Source organism: Dermacentor albipictus, chromosome 4 (assembly GCF_038994185.2).
Source record: "Dermacentor albipictus isolate Rhodes 1998 colony chromosome 4, USDA_Dalb.pri_finalv2, whole genome shotgun sequence".
Lineage (NCBI taxonomy): Eukaryota > Metazoa > Arthropoda > Arachnida > Ixodida > Ixodidae > Dermacentor > Dermacentor albipictus.
In genome coordinates, this window is record NC_091824.1 from 106,404,260 (window position 1) to 106,417,178 (window position 12,919).

Here is a 12,919-nt window from a genome sequence, read left to right on the forward strand (position 1 = left end):
GTTTTATTATGTGCAATAGGGATAATTAGGGCCTAACGAAACTCAGTTTGTATCAGCCTTTGCAAACGCACGACGTCGCGAAGGCAGACAAGACGGGGAAGTTTCTCTTCTTATCGTCGACGGAGGAGTTCGAAAAAGAATTGGCAGTTCTGCCCGAAGTAGGGCGAAGCGCTGGCAGCAATAGCAAGGTTTAGCGTTACGCTTAAGCTCGTCGGACGGTGTTCTAAGTGTGCACGGGTGCGACTGTACGCGGATTCCACACAAGCTGGTGCGCGAAAATTGCTGGCACCCTTAAAACATTCTACATGCCATGTAGTACCTGTAATATCATCGCGCAGGTGCCACTACGCTGCCCGTGAAGAGCGGTGCCAGGGAAATTACATCTCTTCGAAATTGGGAGCACCAGCATTGATTTGCATTTTTTAATAGTCTCTGAAGACTTGAGATCAAAACAAGTTTTGTTTGCGCGCTGCAACTTTCAAAACTTCTAAGGAATAATTCGGTAAAGATAAGATAAAATCTTGTTCGATCAACTACCTACAGCCGTTAAATAGTATACCATGTACCTTGCGTACACGGCATAGGTAAACATAAAGCATGCATATACACAAATATATACGGAACATCACAGCAACGGCGACGCCTTTGCCGACAGCTATTCGCGTGGAGTGTCCATATAGTTGTCCATCGCAGCAACAAAGCTTAATTCAGGGCTGTAAGCTCCCGAAACTGGACAATAGGTTATGATGGATGCTGTAGCGGCGGGCTTCGGATTAATTTTCACTACCTGGGACCACCGCCGCGGCACGGATCGAAGCAACAACATCGCGCTCGTCAGCGCAACGCCTTAGCCAGTGAGCCACCGCGACGGTTGCACGTATAGCTCGCGCTCTTTGTGAATGAAACAACTATCCCAGCACCATGCACTGTTTAGTGACATCACCGTTCGGATGAAGCACTTGGATATCCGTGCACCCGCATTAGCATTCACATGCATTTAATTTGGCGCATCCCAGAGCTTTGGAAAAGCTCCGTAGATGTTCTGAGTGGTGGAACAACCGCCCGCAATTAACTCAGTGATTACAGCGCTTGAAAAAAGACAAAAACACGAGCAAATGAGGACAAAGGACGGCCGTCAGTCGCACTCTGCTTGTGCTTACCTACTTTCTTGGGTGTAGTCAATGTGTAACTAAACGTACCACTCGTTATTCGTCCGTCATTATATGCCTCTGTGGCGTTAGTGTCCGCAGGGACACAACGTCATAGCCACTAAGTTATCAGTGAATATGGAGTTATTTCTTTATTTGTGGTGCACCGAAAAAAAAATATTAAGGAACTGTTGGAGGGAAGATTCAATGTTCTTTATTGACGCATTTAATCTACATGGCACTCCACTTTTCTACGGGTGTACATTGTGAGACGGGTGGGGAAGCTACGAGAGAAAAATAGAATGCGTTGCGCATTGGCAGCCGTAAAAAAGCACAAGGGAAAAACCATTCTTTAAGCGCTTTCACTGCTCAACACGTATTGCGACGTTCAGGCATACTGAAGACGAGCTCGTGCACGAGACATTACGCCTAGATCATTTCCTATTTTTTCAAGCGGAATTTCCTGCAAGGCAGCTGGCCGAGAAAGCCGTTTTCTCGAGTAAACTGCGTTTTCTTTTTTATTTGGGGGGGGGGAGGGGGGTATTCGTCTGTAATTAACCTGAACGTTCTTCTTGCGCGCAGTTTGTGCCGTGTAACGAAATAATTAAAAGAATGCAGGTGATCTTTCTTTCATTTTACTACTCCGTTCAATCTTAACAAATAAACCCATTTATATGCGCAGTACTGTCTGACAAGACATGGAGAGCAGATAAGCTGCCCTCCTGCCCACCAGCAGTTTGTAATCTTTTTTTTCTATACTTTGATTTTGTTTTACTGCAACAGCAGTTAAATGATCGATACTGCGTTTGCGGACTACGCGCGTACTTTCCGTTACCCAGTCGTCGTAATGCAGTCGCTATCCTGTCATTGTAACCAGGTCAGCTACTCACCTTCACCCTCGTCATCATAGCAAAGAAAAAAAAAAACTTTGCCAAGTCTCAAACTGAAACTCATGCCCCCAGCGGCAATGGGCGCTTGCGTTGTGGACGCGCCCACCGCTGAACTATTGAGCGACATTTAGGCTTGGCAATTTCTTCAGGGCATTCACAGCACGCCTACTCTGAGAGTGGTGGCGCTTGCGGATGTGTTTCGGAGGTCACGGGAGGCAATACTGAAGTGGACGAAGAAAGCGCGCGCATCGCAAGGAAGTGCCCTAGGCACTCGGAACAACAACAACGACGATGATGACGAAGACGACGACGACGACGACAAGGAGAACAATAATGACAACGATAAGAACAACAACAACAATTTCTTCAAAATATGGTGGTTCCACGCTGAGACTTTAGTACTGCCGCAGTAAATGAGTTTAGAGCTGGTGGGAGTTTCACGACTTATTTTTGTTTGTTTGCACTGCCGTGAGCACTCTGTTGTATCTGTTTCTCTTGACCACAGTATACGTGTATGCTGTACAGAACCAGTTGTTAGATTGCCTTATGTTGTTACTGTCGTGCTTTGTGTTTACTTATTAGGTGACTTAAAAACAAGCGTGTGCTCATCTCCGCACTGCTCTTTCCCTTTGCACGCAGGGTGATGCTTCGTACGGTGACGTACAACCTGCACGGCCTCATCCCGGCCTCGTGCGTGTGCGCCAACCGTTATGACCGCGAAGCCATCGTGCGCTGCTTGGGCGACGAGGCGGGGCTCAAGCCGTGCCTCACGCTCGGGCAGCTGCCCTCCACGCCCGACGAGCTGCTCAAGCTAGACCAGGTACGTGCACGCGCTCGAGATTGCGTGTCACTCGCGGTTGTCGAATGCGGTCAAAGACAGTAATCTCGGCTTTAAGCTCTCGACTGCAGCAAGAGGCAAGAGCGGCAGGAGGACCGGTAGGATAAAAACCGTTTTGCCAGTTATACTACAATTTGTGGCCCGCACCTTCTAAATCTTACACTTTCCTAAGCGGCACGCTGTTCTTGTCACATGTACACGTAAGGCAACCAGCGGAACGTAACATTTGCTGTAAGCACTTATCAACCTCAAGTAAGCGGCCAAAGAGTTTCTCACGTCAACTGACGACTGCCCTAAGAACCTTTCGAAACCTTCCAGTTTAGTTTTTAGCTCCTTTTGTTTGCGCCACCCATCTATGTTCATCGGCGCGGTGAAGTCAGTTCATTGTTTCTTGGGAACGACTGGCCTGCGTGAACGCCTTTGACTGTGACGCGCTGTTCGTGCGAGTACACGTGTGGGTCGTGTATTTGCTTCCTTTTTCTTTCCCTATCTTGCTCTCATCCTTCCATAACTCTGTTACCCTCGCCCAGCGTAGAGTATTAGCCAAGTAAACGTTCTTCTAGTTAATGTTCCTACTGTCCCTATTTTGTTATTTTCCTAATGATAGTCATAATATGCAAAACAGGCGCAAATGGAAATAAAGTAAAGGAGAGGACGGGGGAGAGGGAGAATCGAGAAGGATTTTCTTTCAAAACTGAACTTCGCATGGAGACCTTCCTGAAAAAGAAATATAAGCGTTGCTTGAGTTGAGGAATTTGTCACATTCCTACTCTCACTTAAAGTCATCGTGCCTTGCCACAAGAACGCCGGTAGAAGAACGGAGGAAGATCACTACCAATTAGAGATATGTATTCGGGGTCAATGTCTACAACATACTAAAACTTATAAATATATCCGCATGTCTTCATTTTGACATGCATTGGAAAAATCAACTTCGAAATTTGTGTCCCCGTGTCACTTACGATTGCCACTTATTATTTAGCGCGCGAGATTCCTTTAGTTCTAACATTCTTCGTATGCTGTACCTTTAATTTGTTCGTATGAACGAATGTTTGATGTTTAGTGGCGCAAGGGCCAGGTATGGCCAAAGAGCGCCGTGCCAGTGCATTTGTTCATAGTCAGTTAAGCTACTGTGTCGAGTCCTGTGGCAACACCTATGCGGCATATCTATAACCATTAGTACGATCCGAGAAAATAGCGCTTCGGATTCGAAATACACGGCTCTATGAATTTTAAAAAGATTAGAGATTCGAAATACGCGCAGACCCGTAGAAACCTCTCTTCACATTTTGCCTATTAATCATCTCTACACACTACGAGTCGCTCGTATAATTAATCATATATAGCAGTTTAGTTGCCCTATATCGAATAGTGTTTTCATAACACCCAAAAGCAACGCAAGAGCTGCAACACCTAATAAGATTGAGTTACCTATATGCCGAAATACTTATAATGGAAGGCTACTTGAATTTTGTGGCGCTCTCGTATGTAATTAAATTCCCAATAATATTAGATTGAGTAAGGACTTTGAGCGATCATTTAAGCTTTATTTACTAGACCTCTCAACAATAAAGGCCGACATTAAGGCGGCCACGAAAGAAATAGAGACAGATCTTCCCGTTCATAGCATGGACAGCCGACTGGCCCACATGCTCGAAGCCAAACAATCGCTCACCAGGAGATGGAAAGAACAAAGACACAATCGACGGCTCAGGAAAATAATTTCTTCCCTCAACCGGCTGATTGCAGAATATTGCACGCAACTACCTAACCAGCAATGGAACGAGGTGTGCGACGCCGCGGACGGCCGCATCAACAGCGGGACGACGTGGCACCTGCTCAAACATCTTTTAGATAGAACCAAAACCAAAGTGGACCAGGGTCGTACGCTGAACAAGATCATGCACGAGGAACTCAAAATTACTACGGAAAATGAGCTCATTGACCGTCTCGCCGACAATTACCTCCCGCTGGCCAAAAATATTAGAGGCACGACCGCCGATGCATATCGCGGCAAAGCCAACCCAGAGCTTGATCGGGACTTCTCAACCGAAGAGATACGCACGGCCCTTCAGAACCTAAACAGCAAGTCAGCGCCGGGGCCGGATGGCGTAACAAACAAGGCACTAAGAAACCTCGACGAAACCTCAATCGAAACCCTCACAGAGGAAATCAACAACATCTGGAGGAATGGAGCACTACCAGAAGACTGGAAAACGGCCCTTATCGTGCTCATCCCAAAGCCTGGCAAGGCGCCCAACATCAATAACCTCAGACCTATCTCGCTGACGTCTTGCGTCGGCAAGGTAGCCGAGCACGCGGTCCTAAACAGGCTCTCGAAACATCTCGAAGATAAAGATGTCTACCCCGCAGCAATGATCGGCTTTAGACCCGGGCTATCCACCCAAGACGCCATGAAGCTCCTCAAGCATCAGATCATTGACGCAGACACGAGAGACGCGAGAGTAATCCTAGGGCTAGACCTCGAAAAGGCATTCGATAATTTATCACATGACTACATACTGGACACGATCTCCAACCTCGACCTCGGCACGAGACTCTACGCTTATACAAAATCATTCCTGAGTGACAGAACGGCCACCCTCCGTCTAGGGGAAATCAAGTCCCAGAAATACAAACTCGGAGGCAGGGGCACCCCGCAAGGTTCTGTCATCTCTCCGACGCTTTTTAACCTTGCGCTAGCCGGCCTAGGCAAGAAATTGGATCAAATCGAGAACGTCAAATACACGATATACGCCGATGACGTAACGCTCTGGGTCCCCGGAGGTAGCCTGGGATCAATTGAAAGCGCTCTGCAGGAAGCGATCGACGTGATCGAGGAATACCTCGCTCCCACTGGCCTGCGATGTTCGCCTGCGAAGTCAGAGCTCCTCGTCTACAAACCATCGAGGAGCGGTCCCAAACCAAAGAACGAAATCAGAGACACACACGTCGTTACTCTAAGAACAAAAGACGGAGGAACCATTCCACACGTCAGCAAAATCAGATTCCTTGGGATGTTCATTGAGAGCAACGGCTCTAACGCAGCTACAGTGGAGAAGATCGTGACAAAGTCGAATAATGCCTTGAATCTCATACGACGCGTAGCCAACCGACAACACGGCCTTAAGGAAGAAAATCTCCTCAAGCTAACACACGCCTTTGCGCTATGCCACTTCACCTACGAGGCGGCCATGCACAGATGGAAGGTAGCGGAGAAGGACAAACTCAACGTACAACTGAGGAAGCTAGTTAAGCAAGCGCTGGGAATCCCCAAGAACACCGAGACAGACCTCCTGCTGCAACTGGGGGTACACAACACACTTGAAGAAATCGCCGAAGCTCAAGAACGGGCTCAATGGACAAGACTCTCTGGAACCAAACAGGGTAGAGAAATCCTAGCCAAACTAGGCCATGACACCACAGTAATCGAGACTCTTTATCAAAGCGTTCCGACGGACACACGCAACGCCTACACGGTTCGCCCACTGCCGCGGAACATGAACCCCACGCACCATCAACCCAGAAGGCTGGCACGCGGATCGTTCATCCTGCGCGAAATACGTGACAAGAAAATCCTAGCCTGTTTCGTTGACGCGGCACAGTACCCAACCAGGAAGGCCTTCGTTGCCACCGCGATCAACAAGCAAGGTCAAGTGAGAAACGCTCTCACAGTCAAGACCCACAAGTCCGAGATAGCAGAACAGGTTGCCATCGCACTCGCGCTCACAGACCCGACCACCACCCACGTCTACAGCGATTCACGCTCAGCCGTCAAAGCCTTTCAGAAAGGAACAGTTGCAAGACAAGCCCTACAAATAATCAATCGATCCGCACCGCTGCAGCATCACACCATCTGCTGGTTCCCGGCACACCTCGGAGAGATCGAGGACGCCCCTTGCAATCTCAATGAGATGGCTCACAGGAGCGCGCGAGACCTAACCTTCCGCGACGCCACCTATTCTGGTCGTGACCATCCCAGCGAGAATCGGCACCTTCCCTCCACATATAACGAGATCATAAAGCACTTTTATCTAGACCGCAGAATATACAGCACACCTCACAATAAGCTCACCAGGCCTCAAGCCCTGACGTTCAGAATGCTTCAAACAAACACGTACCCCACGCAGAACAGACTACATCACTACATGCCTGACCTATACAAAACATCACATTGTGAAAATTGCCATAGCACACTAGGCGTACATCACTTGCTCTGGCCGTGTGGTCGGACCCACGCAAACAAGGATCAAGACTCCGCCAGGCTACAAGACGCATTACGCAGCACGGACCTGGCGGAGCAGCTCTGGGCCGTCCAGCGAGCCCACGATGCGGCCAGGGAGTTACAACTCCCGGTCCCAACGTGGGAGTAGCCCGCTCTATGGGACCTTGCGCCCCGTAGCTCGCAGGACCTTTCTATAAAGTTACTCCATCCATCCATCCATCCATCCATCAACAATAAAGAAAACATGAAAGTAGTACCAAACTATCTAACGGAAATCAAAATTAGGACTTTCATTTGAGTGGTTTATTCATGGAAACGTTGGCTTATCTTGAGTTTATCACAAATATTACAGTTCGGGTGCCAAGCCTCCCTTACTGTTTTCTTCACGGGCTGTCCAAATATTTGATGCAAATGGGATGTGTACTCCCACCCTGTCGCTTTACTTTTATGATTATTTTACCATGAACACTCTACTAGCCTTGTAGATGTAAGTCCAGACACTTGTATGTACTGATTTCGTGCGCAATATAAACAATACTGAATATCAAAAATAAAATAAGTAACGTCATCGCGATGCAAGAAAAAAGTAAGACAAATCAATAATGTTAACATGATTGCGATAAGTAGTTGCCAAACTTCGCAAGTGGGTACCCGCACAGTGACGTTCTTGCGACATTATTCAGCTAAAAATAAATGTGTTACCAAAAAAATGCTGTCGTGCTGTGTCGCCTTTGTTTTGCGTCCCTGCCCCTATAGCACTAGTATATGGGATCATGTCAAACGAGTAAGCTCAACGCAAAATATCAGCAAAAGAAAAAAGAACAGACACAGTCAGTGAAAAACCGGTGCAGCAGATCTCGAAGTCGTTTTACCAATTTGGCTAAGTATATTTGCCATCAAAAATAGGTCACTTAAAGCAGCTTGCCCTCCATTCAGATCATAATTGTTCTTGCACCACTGGAACAAACTGCGTGACAATGACTGCGCAGGAAAGATAGATGGGTGCGCAGGATGGCAGCCTCGGGATCGTTTCGTACGCATGCCCACAATCGTTGGTGCATCCGAGATGAATTACGGTCATCCTGGTGCCTAGCTGACACTCCTGGAATTAAGCGCGGCTTATGGGGCCAGTGACAACTCCCTCGCGTGTAATGGCCTCCAGTTCAAACGAGCCGGCGAAGCGAACAGTGCCCGCAATTAGTGCGCATTCGCCGCGAAGCGCGTGCGCCTGAATGTGCGCTGCCCCGTTTCGCAGAGCCGGAAAAAAGTTACACTTCGCACCGCGGAAGAACACGCGTTAAATTGAGCACAGCGCGAGCAGCTGACGTGCCGTAAAATAGCCGGTTTGTCCATCGCGCTTGGGCAATCGCTGCTACACAAAACAAAGGTTGTTATTGTTTTTATTATAATATTTATTACGCTCTGCGTAAGTTCAGTCGGGTTCAGCAACTAACCTCCTCTATGTCAACAAATAGGGAAAGAATGGCATCGGCATTGGCATCGTTAAGTTTATTATGATTCCCTTTATAATTAACAATGTGGTTATGTATCGCTGTAGGACACAGACTAATGATGTAACCGAAATAATCTCAACCTCAATCTCTTGAAAACAACAAATTTATTTTAGAACGCACCAAACTGGTGTAGTCCTTAATAAGAGAGAGAACAAGGACAGGAAAGGCAGGGAGGTCAACCAGACGAAAACCCGGTGTGCTACCCTACACTGAGCGGGGGGGAAAGGAGAATAGAAAGAGGAACAGAGAGAGAGAGAGAGAGTGAGCACTGAGTGCGTGTGGGATGATACACAGGTACACTATAAACAGTATCTTAAGCCGGTGCTCTTCAAGTAGTGTACTAGTGCACGAACCGCTTTTCGTGTCAGTGACGGGTGTGGCCATGGTCCGACTGTCTTTTGACTCTGACTACGGTCTAGAGTGCAGTCGGTTTAAAGTGCAGTCCTTAATAAAAAATATTAAAACACTGCAGGCTAGGCCGGGAGTACCATTGAGGTGCCCACTGGTGCCCTCTTAAAGATAACGCGAAGGGCGATGCACGTTGTGCTTCTGTACGTGTAGGTTAAAAACAATAATTTACCCCACCCAGCTGAGTGATCTTATACTCTCTTTAAATGTCATCAGAGACGAGGCTGCCAGTTGCGCCTGCAAGTGCCGTCACAAAAGATCATCGCATTCTTTTCGTTTTGTTTCTAGCAGGCCGCAGGGTATTTCTGAAATCAGTATATAATGACTAAAGGGGCGCTAAAACAGTTTTCTAACTTATCATTGAATTTCCTCACTGTTAAAGGGTGTCGTCTCAGGAATCTCACGCCGCAATAATTTTTTGTGTCTCTAAACTGTAATGGAAGTTATCGCACCAATACCCGAATGTTTCTCTTTTTTCGTCTCCGCTGGCGCGCTGGAAGCTACAGAGCGAGGCCAAGAAGGCAAAGCCCCGTCAAAAAAAAAATTCAGTGTCGCGGCAGCGAAAAGGCTCATTGCGTCACCCCCTGGTGGCCGCGATGGACTACGCTACGCAGCACTTCACTGCCATCTCGGAGGTCAGGCACTGCTGATGCAACCATGCGCAGTACACAGATGAACTTATCTTTCTGGCTTTTGAGATCGCAGACATATTATATATATATATATATATATATATATATATATATATATATATATATATATATATATATATATATATATATATATATATATATATATATATATATATATATATATATATATATATGTATATATATATATATATATATATATATATTCTTTTTTTTTTCACTGACTTTCACAACTCGTAATTAGCGGTTACGTATTACTGCGAATCAGCCAGCAGCGTTGGTGGGCCCAGCAGCTTTCGATGAGGGTGCATGACGACACTGTGGAAGCGAGAGCAAACAATGTTCTTTCTTTTTTTGTGTGTGTGTTTGCTGTGTTGGACAGAAGATTGCAAATTTCAAGCTCCACGCAGTGCAGTAATATTTGGTTCACATGTTCGCAGCACTCTCTACGACAGGTCGTTAATGCTTCTTTACTACGTTCAAAAATTGTTTCAGGGCAACTTTAACATCGGCATACGCCACAGCTGCTCATTTACCCATGTAGCAATGCACAATCGAAGAAACATCACGACCACAGAAATGTATTACCGAGAATATTTCTTCAACGACTCGCAAAGGTTCCCACGAAAAGAAAGAAACAGAACGCTAAACAAAAAAATGTCGTGCGAAAGGACGCGGCGGAAGAATAACAAGCACATGCCCTGTTTTTTTCACATCCTTTTAGCGAAAATACCTCGTGATCGACACCCCATCGCTCACGTCGCCCCATTGCTTGGCCAAAAATCCATTCTATGGCTTCTGCGTCTTTGCTGCGCTCTATAGTAGTACGAACAGTATACCTGACTGCCCAACGTTTCCCTGGGTCAGTCACGCTGTCGTATATCTCGCGACACCCTTCCCTCACCCTCGCCCCCCCGCTTGTACAGTCGCACGTTGTTTCCCTCGGGTGTGACTCGGCAATCGCTTTCGAGTTTCCTTGATGGATTACGCCCGAGTTCGCTTCCGGAGTTTCCTTTTGTTTTCTTTAGCGGGAGGGCGGAGGGGACGAAGGGCTGTAAGCCGAGGGTTCAGCCAACACCCTGATACCGACTCGCGCCTGCAGGCGGCGCCCCGTTAATCCACTTGCGTCTCCTCCTCCTCCTCCTTCTCCTCCCCACCGGCCAGCCTGGAGGCTTTATGTCGGCTCTGGCGAATCCTACGAGAATGAGGCGCGGCTATATCCGCGGCGTGCAGATGGCGACAGTGAGGAATGAAGGGGACCCGGTCAACTAACGGCCGGCGATAGGGACTGCAATAGGATAGAATAGGGTAGCACAGAAGCGAGAGGACTGTTTCGGTCTGACGCCGACAATCACCATTAGCGCGTATGGCTAGCGCGTTTGTAGCTGCGAATGCGTTCTTGTTTGCGTTGAGCGCTAAACCATAGACTCGCTCGTAACTTGTACAGAGCCTACAGAGAAGTACTAGGATGAGCTAGCTTGGTAGGCAGGCGGACAGATGCCTCATAAGTAATACTAGAGGCGAGAACGGAAGACGAGTAGCCATGCCACCTTCACTTTCCTCAGCCACTTCTTTGTTAAGTCATTATATATGTCTGCGTCTACCTAGGCGTCAGTTAGCCTTACCATTCTTCACCATATTAGTGAAGAATGAATGCATTAAATTCGAAAGTAAGCGAACAGTCGTCTTTAAACGTTTTATGTGCAGAAATTACCCAGATATACCAAATCTTGAAAATCTGCCATGTAAAACTGACTTCCTTGACAAGCCTTGTTGTTCCGTGAGTTGGTTTATAATACCGCATACATTAAAAGCCTAGAAAAAACGAAACACAAGAAAGACAACTCTCTTGACGCATATGCTGTTTTCTGTTTATTTCGTGTACTCTGATCTTTCTTTTCTATCTTTTTTTTTGCGCTTTTGCAAGTTCCAAGGAGGAATGACATCCATGACGTCGTGACAGATAGCGAATATTCAAAGACGGGAATCATGGACTTCGCTTTATTTAACAATAATCAGCATTTTTCAGCCTAGCGAATGCAAATAGATATTAGCAAACTAAACCAACCCGTCCATACCAGATAGCAAACTGGAAGCTGCAGTCCGTTTGCCACTGCGGTCCTGGCTTATTCATGTTATGGCCACTGGGACGCTCTTGTGCTCTACTAAAGCACTAGCAATGTCCACGGATCTGGGCGATTCATGGACCACCCTGCTCGGCCTTCTTTTATATTCTTGTTTTTTTCAACGCACTTATGAACGCACTGCGAAGTCCTGTTTAATAAATGACGCCAACGACGAATCTAGCAACTAAAAGCATCTATGCTGAATAGGGACCGTCCGAAAATTACAATAGAAATTGCAAAATATCGAAGGTCTCCTGTGTACGCATTAAGTGAGCAAAGCACAACGTTTAGCCCTGTGCTGCTTCCAATCGCCGTAATGGTCTGAACGCAAGGTTGCAAACATGCGGATGATCTCAACGGCATTTAGTGTAGTGGGCTGTGCAATGCCATAGCCTGAAAATACAAAAGTACTACTTTATTGTGAAAGACTACGCACTGCTCGCCAGTACACTGATACCCGAACAGAACAGCGAGCTGACCACTTGCAGTCTAATCGCAGAAACTGCTGAACATGCCGTTTTGTTACAATCTTGATTTTCTATATTGACTGTTCACGAACTTCTGCCAAAATTGCGTTGTTTGCCGGAATGCTCCGATATCACATTATGTTGTCAACCTTCGAAGCACTAAAACGACGGACACCGTCCAAAAGAAGTACTAAAAAGGGATTAAATCTAAAAGATGTTTGGCTTCCCTACGAAAGCCTTGTTCACAATGGGCTTATTCATTCAGTCAACCTTTATTCATTGATGTTTTGCAGGGAAGCCGGAAACATAAGGGAAACCAGCATTTCCGACTTCATCCGAACAAATCAATCAGGCGTCAATACTTTCGACAAATCAACTCCCATCAATATATGTTTTCTATACGAAGCTAGGAAATTCAACAGTAAGTGTTACTTGAAAATTCAAGCAACGAATCTGTCTTTTTTTTTCTTCATGACTGCTTCTGTAAGAATCACAGGAACTACAGGATGAAAAAAATCCTTACTCACGGAGGTTTATTACCCCCCATGGTAACCCTGTGACCATAGCATTGCGCTGGCATACTCTGGGTCGCGCATTTGATCCCGGCTACGACCACTGCATTTTCATGGGATCGAAGCGCAAAAGTGTTCGTG

General features: G+C 46.7%; 2 protein-coding genes across 12 annotated transcripts in view; one reads left to right on the top strand and one right to left on the bottom strand.

Moving 5' to 3' along the window:
- Nucleotides 1–12,919, bottom strand: part of LOC135920938 (uncharacterized) — an 842,780-nt gene that overhangs the window by 595,236 nt on the left and 234,625 nt on the right. The gene's annotated exons all lie outside the window — the stretch shown is intronic.
- rsh (radish) overlaps nt 1–12,919 on the top strand; it is a 171,101-nt gene that overhangs the window by 77,906 nt on the left and 80,276 nt on the right. For all 3 annotated transcript variants that reach the window (XM_065455202.2, XM_065455199.2, XM_065455200.2), the window contains exon 4: nt 2,678–2,858. In XM_065455202.2, the coding sequence (XP_065311274.1) occupies nt 2,678–2,858 (181 nt within the window). The remainder of the gene's footprint in view (nt 1–2,677; nt 2,859–12,919) is intronic.